Below are 22,011 nucleotides of genomic sequence, written 5' to 3'. Positions count from 1 at the left end.
GAGGCTCCAGAGAGCTACAAGCTCTCTGGGGGAAAAGATCAACCACATCTCTGAGTCTAGCAAACACAAAGAGAAAGGCTAAACAGGAAAAGGGTGGACACAGTTGCCCTTGGAATAAACATGCTCTGGCCTGTGGGTTTATGCAGGGACTTCTGGAGGCTGAGTCCTATTTATCCCCAAGAGCCCTACTTGGCCCCTGTGGCACCGTGGCAAAAAATCATGATTAAGTCTTCATCAGATTTATGATGGGTATATATGATATTCATTCTGAATGGTGATTAACCGATACCCCTAACACATAGCAAAGCACTGGGGTTATCATGTTTCTCCCTGGTTTGCACTGTATAAATCATTATTTTCATTAAAATGAAGCAGGCTTATAGAATTGCACTGTAGTAACTTAGAGGACCACGTCTTCCTAAGAATGCTTTCCCTGTGACAATATGCCTATCAAAGGATCTTTTAAAGACCTCCATAATGAAAGAGACTAAAATGAAATGTTATTTATTTGTGGAATGCTTTGTAGGTTTTATGTAGCACTATTGAAGTGAGTAAGTTTTGCTCTTGAAGTTTCTGCTTACAACCAAAATAATTTGCAGACTTATCTTATTTGTATCTCTTTTCAAGGGGAATGAATCTATTATATTTTGAAAAGGTGTATTAATGAAAGATTTGCTGCAGTTTAAAGTAGCAAATGGATTTGATCATTCCTGCAAATTAGACTGTAAATGAAACCATAAGTTAATGAGTCAAATAATGCTGTTAGGTTGACTTTGTAGACACAGTTCAGAAAACTACTGATAAAATTTAGCTTTAAGATTAAGACCACGAGGGCTGGGTTGTAGCACAGTCATAGGGCACAGTCATAGGGCACTTGCCTAGTACTCTCAGTACCATGTATAAATAAATAAAATAGAGGTCCATTGACAACTAAAATAAATTTTTTAAAGCCTTTCTTTAAAAAAAAAAGATTAAGACCATGAAAAAAAGAATCCCAAAATGGTGGTAATAAAGAAAAATAACATTTACCTTGAGATAGCTTATATATAAAACATGATGAGCCTGGAAATATGGTGAAATGACCTGATACTTAATCTTTTATTGAAATAACAAGTGCTTGTTGTGTTTGAGAAATTATATGCAAAGCATTCACATTGTTCTATTATTTTGCCTTTCTATGGGATGGGTAGTATTATTGTCCTTATTTACTGATGAACACAAAGAGAAGAAAGTGGGGGTTTATAATGGTCAATTAATTTTCCAGAAGTTGCAAGGGTAAGATGTAGTCAAGCCAAGATTGAAACCCAGGTCATTTACCAGAAGTCTGAAATCTTAACCATTGCCCATGACGTAAGCCTAAATCATTAATGGGATTGGAAACCAGTATATAAAAATAAGTGTAAAGATGATTATATATGGATGCCCTACCAGCATATTCCTATTATAGGAAATATCATATCAAAGAAATTGTACTCAGAATCAACAAAAGTAATTTGCTTTATGAGCCCCCAAAGTAGAATTGTGTATTAATAGTACGTCTATCTAATAGACAATTGCAACTTTTTAGAAGGTAAAATTTTAGGGAACTGATAATCCCAAAGTCCCCTATAACTTTTGATTTTGCATCCAAATTGGTGTTTCTACAGCTAGTTTGAATTCACTCTCTGACCACTGTGATAGTTTGAGTAGAATTTGACCCCTTCCCCTCCAAAACTCAGGTAAAATTTAATCCCCATTGTGAGATATTAAAGGGTGGAAACCTAATCTGACTACGTGCTTAGAGGTGGGGCCTCCGGGTAGGAATTAGGATTAGAGAAGATCATGAAGGTTGAGGTCCCCATGATGGAATACTGGTGACTTTATAAGAAGGGAAAGAGAGACCAGGACACATGAAGGGTTTGTGTCTCACCACATGGTTTCTGAGCTGTCTCAGGTCTCTGCCAGTTAGAAGGCCCTTGACCTTAAACCAGAACAGTGAGCCACACTAAACCTCTTTTCTTTATAAGTGAGCTAGTCTGTGGTATTGTATTATTAAGCAACAAAAAATTGACTAAGACACCAAAAGGAGTCTCTTTAAGTCTTTTTGTCCTTTTGTAAATAAAATAAATCTGAACTTCAAAGAAATTAAGAAAACTATTATTGTTAGGGGTCAGACAGATGAGGATGGGGGAGAATACAAGGTTAAGAGAAGAATTCTATAAAATGGGCTCACTGGGCTGATCCCCACATGCTTTCTTTTCCAAGAAGCAATTTACCTGCAGCCCTGCCTAAGTGGACAGGATATGTCACATTCCTCAGCAAACTACCTGTTAACTTCAGGAGAAATCCAGGTCCAAGATAATGTCGAGGGGAGGAACACAGGAGACTTTCATGACCAGATCCTGCAACTCTGAGAGATCAGGATAGCTCTTCCTAATCATAAAATCTGTAAGAATGTATGGTTAAGAATCCAAATAGAACTGGTCGGCATGGGCCAAGGTGACACAGAATTGCCATGGCAGTGGGACTTGAAAGTCTGATGTCATCTTGCTGTCAGTCAAAAGTCAAGAGGTGGACTTGGGCAAGACTCTCTGGAAACTTCTTTGGGATCCCCAATAAAACTGGAGTGTAAGACAGGCACATTGTCCCTCTCCTCTCCAAGAGGACCCAGTCTCTCACTTGAGAAGGTCCATTTCCCTTTGCCTGACCCTTCAATAGACTCATTCCTCTGACTCTGAGCAACTTGGTCTGAAATCTTTCTAACTTGATCACAAGCCTCAGTTTCTTGTAGGTCCCCAGCTCCAAGCTTGTTGATAGAAAAAATGAAATTCAAGCCCAAGCTTTAGGATTTCAAGCCCTAATGGAGTATTTCCCCCTTTGGACCCCAGAGTGAGAACAAAAATGGTTTGTGAACTCTGCTCCACACTCACACAGGTCCTTCTGCTCCTTCTCACAGGTCGCTACCCTCAGGAGAACAAGGGGACGTACATCCCAGTGCCCGTCGTGCCAGAGCTGCAGAAGGGAAAGTGGGGGGCCAAGGTCATCATGAACGAGGACAGGTCTGTCCGGCTGTCCATCCTGTCCTCCCCCGAGTGCATCGTGGGTAAATTCCGCATGTACGTGGCTATCTGGACCCCCTATGGCATACTCCGAACTCGCCGAAACCCGGAGACAGACACGTATATTCTCTTCAATCCTTGGTGTGAAGGTAAGGGGCAAAGGTTTCTTTTTCTCATTAAAAAAAAAAAAGTCACCTATTTCCAATACATCGTCTTTGGAGACTTAGTAGGATTATTCTAGAGGATGTGGCCCTTTCCTACATACACTGTTGTTCATGATTAAAAGAGAAAGATACTAAATTTGTTCTCCGTGTTTGTGAGAATTAAAGCTGTATATGGAAAGGTATTGCTGCTAACACATTTATTCTAAGAATTAATTGAAGATTGCTTAATGTTGCGAGTTAGTTGTGGAACTACATGTTGATGATACAACATACAAGGCTGCTGTATGCTATTTCTGTAAACTCAATGGCTTATTCAACTTGACTTTCAAAACTGGAAGAATCCATGACTTTGTCTTCAAAACACAGAATGAAAGTCAACCATGTCCATAGTGGAATTAACTTCTTCATCTCCCTAATTCAACAACAGAAAGCCTAGACGATCACACAAACTTGTTTAGATGCCTGGTGGGTACACATTTTGCAAATCTGTACCTTGTAGGTACAAACACATAGTTGTATTTTAATACACTTCTACTCGGTCTCTAATGCTATTTTGATTCTTCCTTTCTATCTACTGCAGAAGCTTAACCTAGTTACATTCAAATAAACTCAGTCAAATTCAGCAAGTTCTCTATCAATTCAATTTAAAAACCATGTCACACCCAGGATACTCTCCCCTACCCCATCTCTGCCCTCCCGTGCCTCCCCCGCTGTTCCCACGCTTCCTGTGGAGCTGACAGAGGCAAATGCCACGTGAAGGGGAGGGTCTACCTTTAAATCTTCAGCAACAAGGAAATGAAGCATAAAAACTGAGAGCAGGAGACTATTTATATCATCCTACCTTATATGCATCGGGCTCCAATATTTTCCAAAAAGAAGTAATATTATTGTTGATTTTTTTAGAAAAAAATAATTTTATTTGTTCCTTTAAGATATAAATGACAATAGAATGTATTTTGGCAAATATGCATACATGGAGCATAACTTATTCTAATTAGGATCCCATTCTTGTGGTTCTACATAATGTGGAATAACCCTGGTCGTGTATTCAAATACAAGGCTGGGAAAGTTATGTCTGATTCATTCTACTGTCCATCCTATTACCCTCCCACCTCTCTTCCCTTAGTTCCCCTCTGTCTAATCCAATGGACTTCTATTATCCCCTTCTGCAACTTCCCTTGTTCTAGGTTTAGCTTCCACATATCAGAACATTCAGCCTTTGGTTTTGGGGGATTGGCTTATTTCACTAAGCATGATATTCTCCTTGTTTAAGAAAGCTTCATTTGTATCAGAGTTCATCTGAATTAGGTATAGATTAGTGGACAAAAATGTTTTCTACTCATGTAGAACATAAATCCAATGCTACTGACCTTTGAATGAGCTGGTCTGGTAGTGTTAGAAGATGGCATTGAGCTAATCCTATTCCCCCTGTTCACCCACCCTCCTCATCTGCTACCCAGCACTCCAGTCTATCTATAAGACTGATATTCAAAGTTGATACTAACTACATATATTAACTGGACCATGTGAAGTTCAAAGGTGAATTTCTATTTTTATTAATGACAGGAACCAAGTACAAAGCATTTTGCAAATGATTGGTGCTAATGACACAGATGGGCAGTCGAATTATGTGAATCTGGGGAGAAGAAACAGACAGTGTATTGGGGAGTTATCTGCATCTAGCAAGGAAACATAGATAAAGGAAGAACTGAGAGATGGTATCAAGCCCTTGGAAACACCAGCATTCAGGAGTCCAGGAGAGGAATTGGCAAAGATGAGAAGAGACTGAGGTGGAGGAGTATGTAAGAAGCAACCTTTTCCAAGAAAATTGTATTTTCCCTAGGTTCAATCCCTGATTGAAAAAAAAAAAAAAAAACCTGCCTTGACCTTGACCTTTAATCATCTCCATGGTCATCAGCTTCCAGAAAGTTTCTGCTCAGAAAGTTGCATAGACCCAGAAGTAAAGATGCTGTATACAGTGGAAGGACCTCCCTTGATATGTCTGTGCAGAGAAAGAATTGGAGGAAGGTGAGACTTCTATTAAAGAGACCAATCTGGAAGCTGTGGTCCAAGACCAATGTGGTCTATTGATAGACTGGACTACAGTGATGGCCATGGAGGTGAGAAGTCCCTTTTGGACTTAGAATAGAAATTACAGAGGAATTAAAGATGAAAGGTAAAGACAGATGAGTTGATAATAACTTTAGATGTCTGGTTTGGCCAACTGATTTGACGATAGTGCCATTTTCAGAGTAGAAAGACTGGAGGAAAAGCAGGCATGGAACTAAGAGATTGTTGGAAAATGTTAACTTTGGTGACATCTATGGGACGTACAGGTGAAGATGCCAATAAGGGACATGAATAAGCAAATGTAGAACTCAAAGGAGATGGCTGAGCTAGTCGTGTAAACACGGGCACCATCAAGGTCAAGTGTAACCCAAAACTGACTCGGTATTTAGGCAATTAGAGTCAAGACAGAGAAGTCAGCAAAGGAGGTTGAGAAGGAGCAGTCAGTGGGATACAAGAATATCCAAAGACCACAGAACAGATACATGGACTGATTGAAGAAGACCGTGATTAAATGTCAAATGAGGCTGTTGGGTTGAATTGAATAAGAAAAGAAGGTGGTCATATTTTGTGGAAATATGGGCATACCGGCAATCTTGAAAGGGCCATTTTACTGAAGCCAGGGGACAGACACCAGGGAGATGGGCATGGATTGCAGAATAAATGGAAGTGAGAAAGTAGTGATGGCGGGCATCACCACCTCCTTCAAGAAGGCCTTCTGCACAGCCTCCGTGTTGAGATGAAGGTCAAAGAAGAATGTTTTAAAGACAGGAGAGAGAGAGTGTGTGATTTTATGGTGGTGGAGTTCACTGCCCAGAGGGGAACAGTGGCTCATAGCCTGCAAGTTGGTATCACCTGGGGAGCTTTAAGACCTCCTCTGCCTCAGTCCTCCTGCCCCATGCTGACATAATGACAGTTGGTCTGGGGCACAGCCTGGGCTTCTGGGCTTTTCAAAAACTCTTCTGGTGATGGTTGAGGTCAAGGTTGAAAAGCAAGGCTTTCAAAAGTGAGTTCTTGGCATGCATGGCATTCAGGAATGGGTGAAGAGGTGGCCCCTCCACCCTTCCTTAAGGAAGGGGCACAGGAGGAGAGGGTAAAGATTCTCTAGATTCAGTGGAGGGAGCTTGTGATTCTCTTTCTCTCAGCGATGGGTAGAGCAAAGTCGTTTGTTGAGAACAAGCTGCAAAGAGGAAGCTCAGGAGGCTTGATGGAGAAGACAGAGTAGAAGATGAGCTTATTACAGAAGCACAACAGGTGGCCTCCCTGCTCTCCAGAACACAGGGGAAAATAGACACAATCCCATTCATTCCTTGGCCTGTGGAAGTCTAAATATTTCTGCCAATTCCTGGGTTATATCTGTCTCTGGGGCTATCTCTGTCTCTAGGAATTCTTTCACCCCACTGTTGACCCCAAATAAGATACTCAACCCTTCTTCAATATCAATGTCATTGGCAACAATCAAACCATCACACAAAATACCCACGAATGTCTAGACCTTAACTGCAGTTGGACATAATTGTAAGAACTGGAAGGATTTTCTCAGTGGTTCTCAAAGCTAAAGGACATCCATATCACCTGTAGGATTTGCTAAGACAGATTCCTTTGCAGCACACTTAGATTGAATAGGTCAGGGGACAGGCCTGTGAATTTGCATTTCCAACCAGTTTCCTCAGGCTACTAGAACCCCACTTAGAGAACTGTTGGTTTACATAGTAATCACAAAATAATAATGACAAAACACAGGACACTACAATTTACTCTTCTTAAAATCCAATACCTCTTCTCCAACCTAATCCTGATCTCTCTCAACCTTACCACCTCTTCTCTCTCCCCCTATTGATGATGTTCCTTATTCTCCAGACTCCTTTCTGATTCTCTCCCAGGAGTAATGCAAAAGGGCTCATTTTTAAATATTCTTGTTTGGATTCCATCAATAATCATGTTTTTGGGGACTTCACACTTTTAGACAATTCCCTCCAGAAAAAGTCCAGTTTAAGAAGGAAACTTTTTATCTCCTTATCTTAATATACACTGATATCTCTCAAGGAATACTTATGAAGTGAGAGAAAGAATTCATCTTATTTCACTGTCTGTGTGCATTTCCAGCCTAGCACCCAAGGCATAACCCAAAAGAGAAGGACTATATGATGATCCCCACTAACACAGCCAAACACACAACTGCCCAGGAATCACCATGTTTTCTGCTTGTGTATACTAATGCATAACAAGGGCCCCATTGCGTAGCTGGAAAGTGGTTTGAAGGAGGAGTAGGGCCTTTGCCCAAGTGGAACATATAAAGAAGAAAGGGGAACAGTTCTCAGAAGTTGTCAACAGAGAGTCAGGAGGAGCAAGATGCTGGTGAGGTCCAAGTGGCAGCGGACACTGGGTTGAAAGTCACACCAGCACATACAGCACTTAGAGAATGTTCAGCTCATTCCTTGGGGCCCTTCAGCCTGCTTTGCAGGCAATTTGTCCTCCTTAATCACTAAATCATTAATGGAGATCAATAGCAATACCACCCTGGTGAGGACAGAGCGGATGCAGGGACAATTATCGCATAGTCTTTAAGTTAATAGTGCTAACCAGGCTTTGGGTGCATTCTATGAGGGGGCCACAAAGGCAGCAGGAGTGAGTTGGGTGTTTATTGTGAATTCATTTTGTTCTTCTGACCATGTGGGAACTCTGAATTATTGAATGTGTTTCACCCTTTAAATGTCAAGTGTTTCCGTTTGCTAGTCTGGAATTACTGCTAGAGTGAGTTCTGCAGGGTGTGGATTTCTGGTGGCTTTGTCTAGCTCTCTAGAGGGGTCCTCGGTTATGTTTGGTTGGGTATCAGTTATCTTTGTGGGGTCTTCCTTCTCTTGCAACTTGTTCCCTCCACTTCATTCCCCATCATTTACCTCCTTCAACTTTTTATTCCTAGTATTTAACACAGTCCCTGGCACACACTAGATGTTCAACAAATATGTGCTGCATTTGATTCAGTAGTTCCAAGTTCATACATTTTGTGTTCCCCATACCCTGTCCTTCACACATTAGTGGCAAATCTCAGTCCTTGCCATCTTGAAAAAGAGTCAAAAACATATGGCGTGTTTGGGGGAGTATATTTGTAGGTGATGTGTAGGTAGATTTCTCTGTTAGCATCTAACATCCAGTTAGCATCTAGTGTTTCTAACTGGTTTAATTCAGGGTCATGTTTACATTTTCTTTTAAACAAAGAAATCAATTTTGTTCAATGTGAAAAAATGTAAATAAGTTTCCAATATCTTGAATGCTTTTAACAGACATTAAAGAAATATGATCAGATAGCATTTTGTTATTAAATTCATCCTTAGGCTCTTTGATTTGTAATTATATATGGTCTATTAGACTCCAGGACAGAATAATTTGCCAGGACTTGTATTCTCAGAGGAAGAATGACCTCTGATGGCGCCCCTTGAGCCCAGACCAGCATTCATACCCTCAAACTGGGGTCACTCATCCATCAATCCAAATATTGATGGTGTGTCTCTCCCATGGCCCTGACAGCACAATTATCCATGCAAAGCACAACAGTATTCCTTATTCATTCACAAATATTAAGAGTCAAAGCTTAATATAGCATTAGGGATATGGCAGTGAAAAAGACAGGCACAATTTTTACCCTAATAGAGCTGCTAACAAGGATTTTACAAGTGAGCTACATAAAAATCTAATTACAATTGTAAAAGGTACTAAAATAAGTCAGGACATAACAAGAACATAAAACAGGGGCCTCTGACCTAGTTGGTGAGCAGGGAAAAAACAATTGGTGTACCTTCCCCAGCCTCTAGAACAAAGCATGTGAACAATAATAACCAAACAGTTATTTAACTGAACTTTAATAAATTTTCAAAACAGCTTATGTAAAACTTTTAATCCTTTATTTATTCAAGAATTCTGTTTAATAAAATGATTTAAACAGTAGTCTCCTCTTATCCATAGTTTTGAATGCTGAGGTTTCAGTTTCTCAAGGTCAACTGTGGTCCAAAAGTACTAGATGGAATATTTCAGAAATAAACAATTCCATAAGTTTTAAGTTTCATGCCATTATGGGCAGTGTGATGAAATTCCACACTAACCAGTTCCATGCTGCCCTGGACATCATGAATCATTACTTTGTGCAGAGTATCCACACTATATATGTTACCCACCTTTAATTACTTAGTAGTACCTCAGTTATCAATATACTGTCATTGTATTGTAGTGCTTGTGTTAAAGTAACCTTTATTTTACTTAATAATGGTCCCAAAGTACAAAGAATAATGATGCAAAGGAGGTAACAGGGCATAAAGCATGGAAAGACAGGCTAACTCTGGTACTATGTGGTAATGCTGCAGGACACACAGGAAAAAGAAAACATAGTGTGGGGATGGGGGTTGGATGCTATCCAAGGTTTCAGGCATCCACTGAGGGTCTTGAAACATATCATCTTCTATGGAAAAGAAGGGAATGCTGAGTCACTTAGAGGCTCATTCATCTCCTGTCTACCAAGTGAGTGTCATCCAGTGTGGCACTGTAATCATCTAAAGGGACTCCAGAGAGCTCACAGTAAATATTCTTTACAAGAGACATATATGTGACTCCCTGGATCAAAGTACAAAGCTTTTTATAAGATGCTTCTGGAAGAAGGAGGGTTGGAAGGGTCTGATGCAGAATCACCTTCATCTACTAATTCATGTGGCTTACCATTCTATGTGGAAGTTTTTATACTCTTCAAAGCATGCTCATAGTTTGTCTTCTAGCTTGTGTGTATTGGGAAACACAACCCTTATCTCATTCAGCCTTGTACAATGTGTAGCATGGAGTTGGTGCATAATGAATGTTTGCAGAACTGGATTGATAACCACCACTACAAGAGGCCAGGAGTGGATTAGTGGGCTCATATTTCAAGAAAGAAATCAGGCTCAGTAATGTCACATAAACTTCTCAAGGTCACACAGAAAAGTAGGAAACTGGTACATAAACTTGGGTATCCCGACTCCATCAGAGCAAGCTCTTTTAGTTTTTAAACAAAAGGCATTGCTATCTGGCCTTGCGCAGGAAAAAGAAATAAGAAGCATAGGGCTAGTTGAGCAAATTCTATGAGGATCTGTCCATGTTGGAAAGCCCTGCCCTTAAAAATAAATAAATAAATAGAAACAAATGAAAACCAGGTTGATAGCTATAAGATCAAAAAAAAAAAAAAAATTTTCCTCTGAAAAAAAAGAAAAGAAATTAAAGCATGCCAGCAAGGGCACAGGCTCCCTTAGAGAATATGTGCTAAGTAAAGAAGTTCTGACATTTTCTTTGTAGAATTGCTTTATGAATAATAGTCTGTCTTCTGAAGATATCTAAACTAAAAAGTCCTTAACCAGCAAAACTGCCAAATGAGCACCCCTCGAAGAAACTTCTCCGTCTGGCACACTCTATCACATCACGCAACATGCTTGCAAGGCATGCAGGGGTGCTCAGCTGCTGGGGAACCGCTTGCCTGTGATTTGTGGACTCATCACACCCTGGAGCTGATTGGGGACAAAGGCAAGGGCTCTGGAGTATCCCCATGTCAGGAAAGTGGTGGCTTTGGAATCTTCCAGAACAAAAAGCAATTAGACTCTGGAAATGCCATTTCTTAATGGGCCCCAGTGTTTCCCATCCCTGGCAGACAGGAAGTTATTCCTGATGTGCCTGAAACACTCACAGCCTGCTGGAAGTTGCCACCCCTTCCGATTTCCATGGAGATGGTGACATCAGCCTGGAGTCACATTTGCTCTGCAGATGAAACCACTCCCTCCAGGAGTGATTCCAGGCTCCCAGCATAGGTCTCCCCTCTTCCTTTGGTGATACCTGGCTTTTACACAAAGGGGAGGCAAGTCCAAGAGATGCCCCATCCCCTCCCCACTTCACTAGAAGACACCACAGTTGGCCTTCAAAGAGGCCAAACCATTATTCCTTGTGAAAGATTGCAGACAGAACCCAACGCTGACGTAAGCTGCCAGTCTCTCAGAAATGCCCCTCGTGATGGCCTCCCTGGCACCACAGGTTGATCCCAGAGCTCTTGTTTGCCAGGGGTGAGTCTAATGATGTCAGAAACAGGGCTTGCTTTAACTTTCAAAGAGCATGTAAATAGCAAAAGGAATTTCTCAGCCCAGGCCATGATGAACTGCCCGCCTTCTCCCAAAGAGGCCCTACAGATACTAAAATCAATAGGCTCAACATTCATCTTCACGTGTTTGTTACAAATTCTTATTTCTCTAGGTGGGGAAGCCACTGGTCATTTCCAAGGGTGCCTGAAATCAGCCTTAGGAGTCAGTCCTAAAATTTTGCAGCTCACAGTTTTCTTTTTCTTTCTTTCGTCCTTTCTTTCTTTTAACTACCCCACTATTCCCACCAGAGGAGCAGTAAAATAAATGAGATCATCATTCTTTACTACTTGCCTCGTGCAAATTGTTCGTCACCCTGGAATGGGGGTTATTTACAAGGCACTTTGAAGGTCTGCTCTGGTGGAAGGGTTGCTCTGGGAAAGTGGATGGAGACCCTGTGTCCCCTCTGATGGAGCCCTGTGTAATCTGTTTTCCTCTTGAATTTTGTTGTGGTGATGATGGTCGTTTGCCAAATGTTACTTAGAAACCAAAATTCGTCATGGTCCATGGTGATTCCACTTCCGTTCTGTGATTATTAATCCAAAATTCTCCACTCAAGTGTTTGAGAAGTGAAGTTCCCAGACCCCCCCACACTTGTGCACAAGCAAACACACACACACACACATGCACGCACCTACACACACCTACCATGAGTAGACCAAACTGTTGGGTTTCTAGAACGTTCAGTTGTTAGTGTGTTTTCCTATTAGTGGAATCCTCCACTTTACTAAGTGGGAAACCAGTTGTCCTTGGAGCAACGACCTAACCTGAAACCAACCCAGAATTTTAAAACAAACAAAAACAACTCCAAAAAAGCCAACACCAAAATCTCCAGAGGCCAACGTTTTCCTATTTTTATTAGCCTTTCAAACTCAGGGACTTTTTTATTTTTTGGAGTTTCCATAGTGATGTACACACACAAAAAATTTTTTTTCACCTGGCTCTGGACAACTATATTTTAAAGTGACAGATCTGAATAAAAACAGGGGAAGGAAAGCACTGCTTTCCACCTTCAATCTTATTTTAAAATCATACATAAATTTAAAATTAAAATTGAGGCTTCCCATTTGGCTTCCTTGCCTCGTTGAGGATTCATGATTATGCCTGCTCGGTTTGAGCTAAGATTTAATTCAGCTGCTGGAAGGAAAGGGGTGGCTGAGCATGGAACCACACACCTCTTCCTATTCATACTTTGCAAATTTATGACTTCCCATCAATAATAACCCAAAGCCCAAAAGTAAATCCTTCATTTTCTTGGACTTCTCTCTCCATCTCTAAGCACCTGACACCATCTCCATCTCTCATTCTGGTAGCAAACATTTGCTGGTTTCCTACCATGTACCTGCTACTGTTGCTACCATTGTGCTGGGTGCTAGGGACACAGTAAACTGGTTCCAGCTAACCATCAAATCCTGGCTTCACCTCTCACTAGCAGTATGGCCTTAAGAAAGTCTCTCAACTCATCTCTGCCCCAGTCCCCTCATCTATAAAGTGGGGATAAAATAATACTCTTCTCATAGGAACATCACATCACAAGTGAGGTCATTTATTTCTATACAGCATGTCAGAAGTTCCTAGCACACAGTGAAGACCAGCTACAAGCTTGTTTGATAAATAATGATTAAACAACCATCTCCATGCAGTAGGATGAGAATTACCCTCAACATCCTTCTGACACTAAGAGAATAAGGTTTAATTTGGCCTGTGCTGAAGAAAGTCCAGGGAGACTTAAGGAGGGAGGAAAAGTTATGATGATACGATGATATTTATAAGCAAATTCGTTAAAAAAAAAGAGCATAGCCCTAGTGCTTTTCAAGAAAAATGAATCCATAAGAGTTGGACTTGTTAACCTCTTATTAAAAGATTGATTCACTTAAATGCAAACGCATTTCTAAAATAACTTTCTAAAATAACACTTTCTAATAATAAAAGAGTAATTAGAAACAATGAAAGCATAAAAAAGAACTCAGAGGCACCGACTGTTTCAGTCAGCTTTCAATTACTATTAAAAAAAATACCTAAGATCATCACTTTGAAAAGAAAAAAAAAAAGGTCTATTTGGATCAATTTTAGAGATTTTAGTCCACGGTTCCTGGGCCCTGTTGCTTTGGACCTGTGGTGGCACCGTATATCATGGTGGGAGCCCATGGTAGAGAAAACTGTTTACCTCATGGTGGTCAAGAAGCAGAGAGACAGGAAAAGGCTGAGGACCCAATGTCCCCTTCAAGGGCACACCCTTGTGACCTAACTTCCTTCCACCAGGCCCCATGTCTTAAAGTTCCCACCCTTTTCCCGATAGCACCATGCGGGGGACCAACCCTTTAACACATGGGCCTTAGGGGGACATGTAAGATCCCAAGTATAGCACCACCTATAAGCATTTTGTTGTATTTCCATCTATTTAGTGTATTCTTGAATGGTTTTCATTTTAAATGGACAATTAAATACATTATCCTTTTCAAATATATACACATGTGGACAGATATATGGTAAAGTTGAAATTTCCACTTTTACCAACATTCCAATCCTAGAGAATTCCAAGGAAAAACCAACTTTGTACCCAAGTTCCAGATACCTTGCTACAATGTCACATATCTGTGTTCATATATACACCTGTAGTGTTTGGATTTTTAACTGCAAATGGGATTTGGTTATTCTTGTTGCTCTGTGATTTCTCATACAATATGTCTTGGAAAGTTTTCTTTATATTAATACATACATATTATTTTGAATGACTGCTCAGGATGGTTGTATAATAACTGATTTAGCCCTGTATTGAAAACAAGATTTTCAGTGATTTAGACTTTATTTACAAGCATTCATTTACAGCCATTTTCACCATAGCATGCCCTGCTCTATTGAGTATTATAGGCATTTCCTACAAATGTGCTTCAATAAAGTAGATAGTTAGAAATACCATTGCTTGGTCAAAGGGAATTCACATTTTAAATTTGCATAGATACTGCCAAATTGCCCTTTTAAAAGTCTTTACTACTTTAGAATAGGATCACAATATATAAAGTATCCATTTCTTCACACTCTCATTGGTATTAGGTGTTACCATTTGTTTTGATATTTGCCAACAGGGTGAGAAATCATGGTTATTTTGTAGCTATTTTAGTGAGTAGATCCATAATTATTAGTGTAGTGAATATCTTTTCATATATTTATTGAGGCTATGTTTCTGAACCTCTTCTTCTCTGGGACATGTCACCTTAATACTCAATTTGAAAAAAAACCCAGAAAATCAGTGTACAGTGATAAGCATTTATTTGGGGAACCTCGAGTTGAGCTACTCAGGACAGCTTGACTGTTGACTCTGCTTCATTCAGATGAGAGACTCTACCTCTTCTCTCTGCACACCTACAGAGGTGACCACCATCCTTGGACCACAGGGCTTGCCAGGGTATGTTTTTCTCATGGTGACAGCAGATTGTAAAAACACCTGCTCAGCTAGCAAGTACATGCAACCCCTGCACTTATCACTTCTACTAATGCCACATTAGCCATCGTAAGCCCAAACCAAGGGGGGAGAACTGCTAGTTACATGGCAAAGGCCATAAATATAGAAATGTATAAATCAGGGCCAAAAGCCCAATTTACCACTAGGCAAGTCCCCAGATTTTCTTCATTTTTTACCATTTTACTTTTTAAATATTTTTCCACATTGTTTCCTTCAGATAAACTTTTGAATTAAAATGCAGAGTTCTAAAACACTCAGAGTGCCAATGTAAAGTGGGTTTACATTGACCATGTAGACTAATCTGGGTAGAATTTATATGTTTGTAATATTGAATCTTCACCCAATTAGAAACTTTTTGGATGTTTTCATTTACTCTGATTATGCTCTTTGGCAAAATTTGTATTTATTACAAAAAATTTCCAAACAAACTCAAAAGTAGAAAAACAGTAGAATGTGTACTTATTTATAGATCTCCCAGAATCAGCAATTATTAGGATTTTACCACATTTGCTTTGTCTATCCTTTTCCCTTTAACTTTGTTTTAGTATTTTCAAGCAAATCCAAGTCCTCATGTTACTTTACCCCTAAGTATTTTATCACATATCTTTTTGAAAATATACATTTGTGTATGTATGTAGTTACGTGTATGTTTGCATGACCATGAATATTATGTAAGTGTGCATATATTACACCTGTACATGCATTTATGATATGTCTGTACACACATACTTACACTGTCATGCACACACTATGACATTTTGATCAATGACAAATCACATGTACAACAGTGGTCACTCAAGATTGTACCATATACTGACATCTTGGCCATCTTAGTTTGTGTACATGCACTTTATGATGCTTGCACATAATGAAATTGGCTAATGAGGCATCTCTTAGAATGCATCCCCTGCATTCAGTGATGCGCTACTGTACAATTATTACAGCTAATAAAATCAACAAGCGTTCTTTAGTATTATTTAATGACCAGTTCTTAATCAGATTTCTCCCGTGTGTAATGAATAACTTTTTACAGTTTCTTCGTTCAAATCAAGGCCTATAAATTAAACCTGGTTGCTAGGTCTCTTAAATCCTTTCTTCTAGAGCAGCCTTCTTCATCTGCCCACCCCAACCCCCACCACATACACCATGAACTCACTGAAACTGGGCCATGTCTCATGTACAACTGCACCTATTCTGAATTTTGCTGATTCTTGTCTGCTGGCATCATGAAATATGTCTGTCTAACCCCTGTGGCATTTTTGGCTAAGCAGTGAGATCTAGAGACCAGATCAGATTCAGCATCAAATATTTGGGAGGTGGGGAGAGCAAGACTTCTTCATAAGTGACACTATAGGCTTCCCAGGCACTTCCCAATCAAGAGACATATATGTCCGGATTTATCCATAGGGTCAGGTTTTATGAGTCTCATTTTACCATTGTGAAGTTCTCTTTTTGACGGATGGTTTCAGTTTGTTATTTTATTAGAAATTGTGAAATGGTGACATTCTAACTACCATTCCTTCTGCGAATTTATTAGCATCCATTCTTGGTCACCTTGGGTAAAATTCATATGCCCTCTCCGATTTTCGGTTTTCTAATGAAGAGTCGGTTCCTAGCACTCTACAAAGGTGACCAATGCATTTTTATTTATTTTTTCTTTTCTTTTTTTTTAATTAGTTGCACATGACAATACAATGATCTTGACATATCATACATTTGAATCAAATGGGGTATAATTTCTCATTTTTCTGAGTGTACAGGTTGCAGAATCACATTGGTTATACAGACATGTATATAATACAGCAATACGAGTGTCTATTTTATTCTTCTGCCCTTCCTATCCCCCCTTCCCCTCCCCTCCCCTCCCCTCCCATCACTTGCCAATGCATTTTTAAGTGATTACAAATATTAAAATGGTGAAATGCTTAACATGTTCTAATCCTTTGCAGTGACTATTATTTTGGATATGGGAATTTTTCCATCCTTTGCAAGTAAGAGTTTCTTTAAGTTGGGTTCTGACTCCTTTATCATGACCCTGGAATCCCTTCCTTGTCTTATGTCAGGAAGAAATGTTTCGGGAGAGGCTCTCATATTTCCTGACCCAGGCCTGTAAACCTATAGTGAGTGATTCTCTTAAGGAGCCCAGGTACCTATGAGTTGAGAGATGTCCCCAGCCTATGGCACTGTTGGGAGTTGATGGAACTTTAGGAGTGAGACCCAGTGGTGGGCATGTCCTTGAAAGAGATATTGGGATCCCAGCCCTTTCCTGCATTTCTTTTTTGCTTCCTGGTTGCTATCAGGTGAGCAGCTTCTTCTCCCCACGTACCCCCACCATGATGTAAGGCACTTTCACAGGCCCAAAAACAATGGAGCCAGCCGACCATGGACCAGAACCTCCATGAGCCCAAATAAACCTTTCCTCCTTATGAGCTATCACCTCAGCCATTCTGTCCAGTTAACAGAAAGCTGGCTAGCACATACCTCCAGACTGCAGTGATGATGGAGAGCGATTCATGCATCAGTTATTTTGACCAAACGATCTCTAGGGGTTTTTCTTTCTCTTTTTCTTTACATAATTGAACATATATGATTTGTGTTTGTCATATAACTTCCTCTTGGTTACATATGCAGCTTGAAGCATTATTTAATGTTCTTCCAAAGTATATTTCAAGGGCTTTATTGTTATTCCACTTTGTGGAAAAATTTGTAGTCTTTTCAGAATTTTTCCTCATTTTCTTCACTTTCAGTACTACTCTGGCAAACAAACTCTCTCAATATCTGTTTGATGCATCTCTGACTTATTTCCATTTGATCGACAGATTCAAACTCTAGACCAAAGACTATGGTAATTTCGAACTAATGACATGATTTCTGAGTTGCTTTTCAAAGTATTGTGCCAATAACAACGCTGACAACAGATTGTCAATTCCACACACTTTATCTGGTGTTGAGTATTATTAGTTTAAATCCTGCCCTCTTTACATACATATATTTATACATATTATAAAAATATATACCTATACATAAAATATTTATTTTATTGTTTTACTAGCTTGCAGTTCTTGTGTTTGTACTTAGTTGAACTTTTTTGTATGTTTATTTCCCTCTCACATTTCCTCTTCTGTGAATGGGCTATCCTTTATATACATTCTTTTATACAGTGTATGATTATCTTATCAATATGAAATTCTTTACACATAAGGAAAATTTACTAACATGTGCTAGAACTGCAAATAGTTCCCTATTTTGTGATATTCTTTACATTTTACTTAATCTGAAATTCATAAGTTTTACGTTTACACTAAATAAAATGCATTGATGGTTTCCTTTGTGATTTTTTTTTATTACTTTCATTTGGGTAAAACTTTCTCATGTCAATGGTCAAATATTCACATTTATTTTATTTTAGGTTTCCTATGCTTTCACTTTTCGAATTCAGATTTGCAATTTATTTTAATGTACATAAAATGTGCTGTTCTCTAACAGCCAATTTTCCCAAGTGAATTTAATGAATACTCTAGCCATTCTCTTTGATATTTCCTTTATTGCATATTAGAGTCATACAAAGATATGTGTATATAGTCACATCTATTTCTGGGACATTTATTTTGATCTATTTATCCATTTTATATGAATTGGTTAAAGTATAGTAGCTTTATAGTACATTCTAACATAGGACAAGCTCTTGAACATCTCATATTAAGGGAAACCTAACATCATCCTTCAAAACATTTCAAAATGGTACTTGCAGACCTCATGGGACCTAAGAGGGATTCTGTTGCCACAACAAGCATTTTAAACCCATTTGGCTGACTATTTTGTGATAGTCACAACAGTTAAACCACTACAATGAAAGAATAAAAATGCTAAAAAAAAATTCACAAGGAACCTTTCATTCTCTGGGTGTTCAATTCCATCTGGTTAGCTATGTGCATATAAAAGTTCAATGCCCTTAGATATACTCTCACGCTATTTTCTTTTAAAAATAAAAGTGTTCTTTCATGCATGTACTTAGAGATATTGACCTTAGACTCTCTGTGTCAGTAGTCACTTCTGTACATTGTCTCTGGCCAGATGTATTTGGAAGTGAAGCCATAGTTTCAGGTTTGGGGTCCTCAGCCTAGACAGAGATTGCCATTAGTGGCTTTCTGCCTCTGGATCACCACCAGGCTAGCTGTTTCCAGGCAGCATATTTTACACTTTAAAGAACTGAATGGCGGATGGGACACGCTGGTTATATAACTCTGGAATCTTCTGGAAAGATAAAAAACAGCTTTGGGAGGAATGAACTATCAATACACACAAAAACATGGTTGGATCTCAAAGTAATGAAAAAAATCGGGAAAAAAGTCCATACTGTGTGATTATATTTATATAAAATTCTAGGAAGTTTACAGAGACAGAAATACGATTAATGATTCCCTAGTGCTGGGATGAGGGTAGGGTGGGGAGAGAGAAAGGCAAGAGGAAACTTTGGGGGTGATGGATGTGTTTATTAACTCGATTGTGAAATTGTATGCCTTAAATGTGTGCAATTTATTGGACAGTAAAATTTACAGTTATCTCTGGGATCTGCAGGAGATGGGTTGCAGGTATCTTCCCCAGGAAAACAAAATTCATGAATACACAAGTCCTTATATTAAATGGTGTAGTATTTGCATAGGTCCTAAGCACACCCCTCCCAGCATACTTTAAATCATCTCTAGATTACTCATAGTGCCTCATACAAAATAAGTGCTCTGTAAATAGTTGTATTGTTTAAGGAATCATGACAAGAGAAAAAAAGTATGCATGTTCAGTACAGACACAATTTCTTTCCAGATACTTTCAATCTATGATTGGTTGAATCTGCAGATTCAGAAACCAAGGAGATGAAGGGTCCACTGTATGTGGTGTGTGTATGTGTGCACACTTAAAAAAAACCAGGCATAGGTAGCAAGAGACAGAACAGGAAGAAGTTACAAGAAGGTGCAGGAGAGTAGAAAAGACAAGGAAATACCCAAGGATAAGGTGTTAACCTCAGTACAGCCCAGAATGGGAGTCAAAGTCCGTTGGACTTAGCAGAGCTTCTCAGACCTCACTGTGCACAAGGTGCTGGGGAGCTTGCTCACAGACAGATTCTGCCTCAGTGGGGCTGTGAGGGGCCTGAGATTCTGCATTTCTCACAAGCTCCAGACAATGCTGCTTCTGGTCTTTTGACCATTCCTTGAACCTTGGGGGTCTAGAGCATTCTGTTCAATTTGGCCTCATGAAAATCACTTGGGAGTTAAAAAACAAAATGATAAAATCCTCATGCCCTCGATCTCATCCCACTCCAGACATTCTGATCTGTTTAATCTAAAGTTCAGTCTGGGGAATCAAGAATATTTAAATCTCCCCAGATGGTTCTAATGTGCAGCCCAAGGTGTGTGAACCACCATATATATATATATATGCAAATCAGGAGGACAGAACCCCCAAAAGGTAATAGAGCTAGCAGATTAGCTAAGTCAGATCAGTATAACAAATCACTCCTGCAGTCAGAGCCAAGGTGGACTCTTTCCAAATATGCAAATGTACCTGAGTATGATTTATACCCACACAGTCATACCTTTGTTAAAGACGCTTGACTATATACACACCAGGCCTGGGAATAAGTACCACACTAATGACTAAGTAGGTAGGTGGGGAACAAGGCCTTCCTGTGACAATACCCACCAGGAAGAAAAGGCCATGACCTGAACTAAGCTGACCAGGGCACACACACCTACCAACACATCCACAAGGATTTTTTATGAAAAGGAGACCACTTATGGCCTCCCTCCGCCTCCAACCTCATGGACCACAAACCAAGCATGTCAATCAAGACTGCTGTCTTCTGATGTGTCCCATATTTGTTGTTTTTTAAAATCTCCTTCCATTCAGCTAGCTTTCTATTGATGCTAATAGGTTGGAAATTCTTTTCTGATCTGCCTTATAGATTGGTATCTGCATAATAGAATTCTGCTTCTGAAACTACTGATGCACCAGAATCCTAAAATGTTTAATGAGACTTGTCAATTTAATTGTGCTGCTTGGAACCTACTGAGAGAGAGAGAGAGAGAGAGAGAGAGAGAGAGAGAGAGAGAGTTTGTCAGCATTTTGCTGACAAATGTCACCATCTCCAGACTGATCTCTGCTACTGATTATTTTCACTATGGCTAAAAATATTGGGAAATGAGATGTGCTTAGTGAAACAATAGGCATTTTTCTTCATTAGGTAGATTACATTGCAGTTTGGTAACAAAATCAACTTGAAAGTATTTGAAAGCAGTCTGGTTTGGTAATGGTCCTTGTGTTCAATTGCTGATGCAGAGGATGCTGTATATCTGGACAATGAGAAAGAAAGAGAAGAATATGTCCTGAATGACATCGGGGTCATTTTTTATGGAGACTTCAATGACATCAAGAGTAGAAGCTGGAGCTATGGTCAGGTGAGCCACTTAAAATTTGTCATTGTCAAGGGCATTTTTAGTTAATATATTTTTTTTGTCACATACATTACTGCAGGGTGCCATACATCGATATTAGACAGGTACAATTTCCTGCTTTTCAGGATCTAAGACTCCAAGACAGAAGGCATTGGAGTAGAGACTTATAAAGACAACTGCATAATTTATCAGCTGAAACCACATATCTTCCTCTGATGAAAAATGTTACAGAGAGCAGAGATTCTGTGGATGTCATGGCTCCAATTGAGAAATACTTTGGCATCTCAGTATAATGAAATCTCATTAAGTCAACCTAGAATGGATTGAAAACCTCATTTTCTTATATTTTTTTAAAAAAGGTGTTTTGATAACAATGCAAAGAACACTGCAAGGTGTGTGTCTGACTAAAAACTTAAAAAATTATTAGTCTGAGATGCCACTAATTAAAAAGAGTATTAGCATTTTTATCAAGGAAGGGCCATTGGACTTTTACATAGACACATGTTATCAGCTGCAACCTCAAGTTACTGTCTAGATATAAAATAGCAAATGGTATTTCCTTAAGATATTCAAGAATTCAAACTTTCAATTTGGTGTCTTTAACAATGGTGCAGATGAATAATATTTTGCTACATTTCCATACATGAATGCCTGGTCTATGATTCAAAATGCTTTTTGTTGTTGTTGTTA

The 22,011-nt window shown here is 39.3% G+C and overlaps 1 protein-coding gene across 2 annotated transcripts in view; it reads left to right on the top strand.

Moving 5' to 3' along the window:
- The window catches only part of F13a1 (coagulation factor XIII A chain), a 164,971-nt gene that overhangs the window by 48,429 nt on the left and 94,531 nt on the right, over window positions 1–22,011 (top strand). For both annotated transcript variants that reach the window (XM_048799747.1, XM_015493980.2), the window contains exons 4-5: window positions 2,936–3,187; window positions 21,206–21,324. In XM_048799747.1, the coding sequence (XP_048655704.1) occupies window positions 2,936–3,187; window positions 21,206–21,324 (371 nt within the window). The remainder of the gene's footprint in view (window positions 1–2,935; window positions 3,188–21,205; window positions 21,325–22,011) is intronic.

The sequence above is a fragment of the Marmota marmota genome, unplaced genomic scaffold (assembly GCF_001458135.2).
Source record: "Marmota marmota marmota unplaced genomic scaffold, marMar, whole genome shotgun sequence".
NCBI classification, from domain to species: domain Eukaryota; kingdom Metazoa; phylum Chordata; class Mammalia; order Rodentia; family Sciuridae; genus Marmota; species Marmota marmota.
This window is presented reverse-complemented; position numbering and strand designations above follow the sequence as displayed.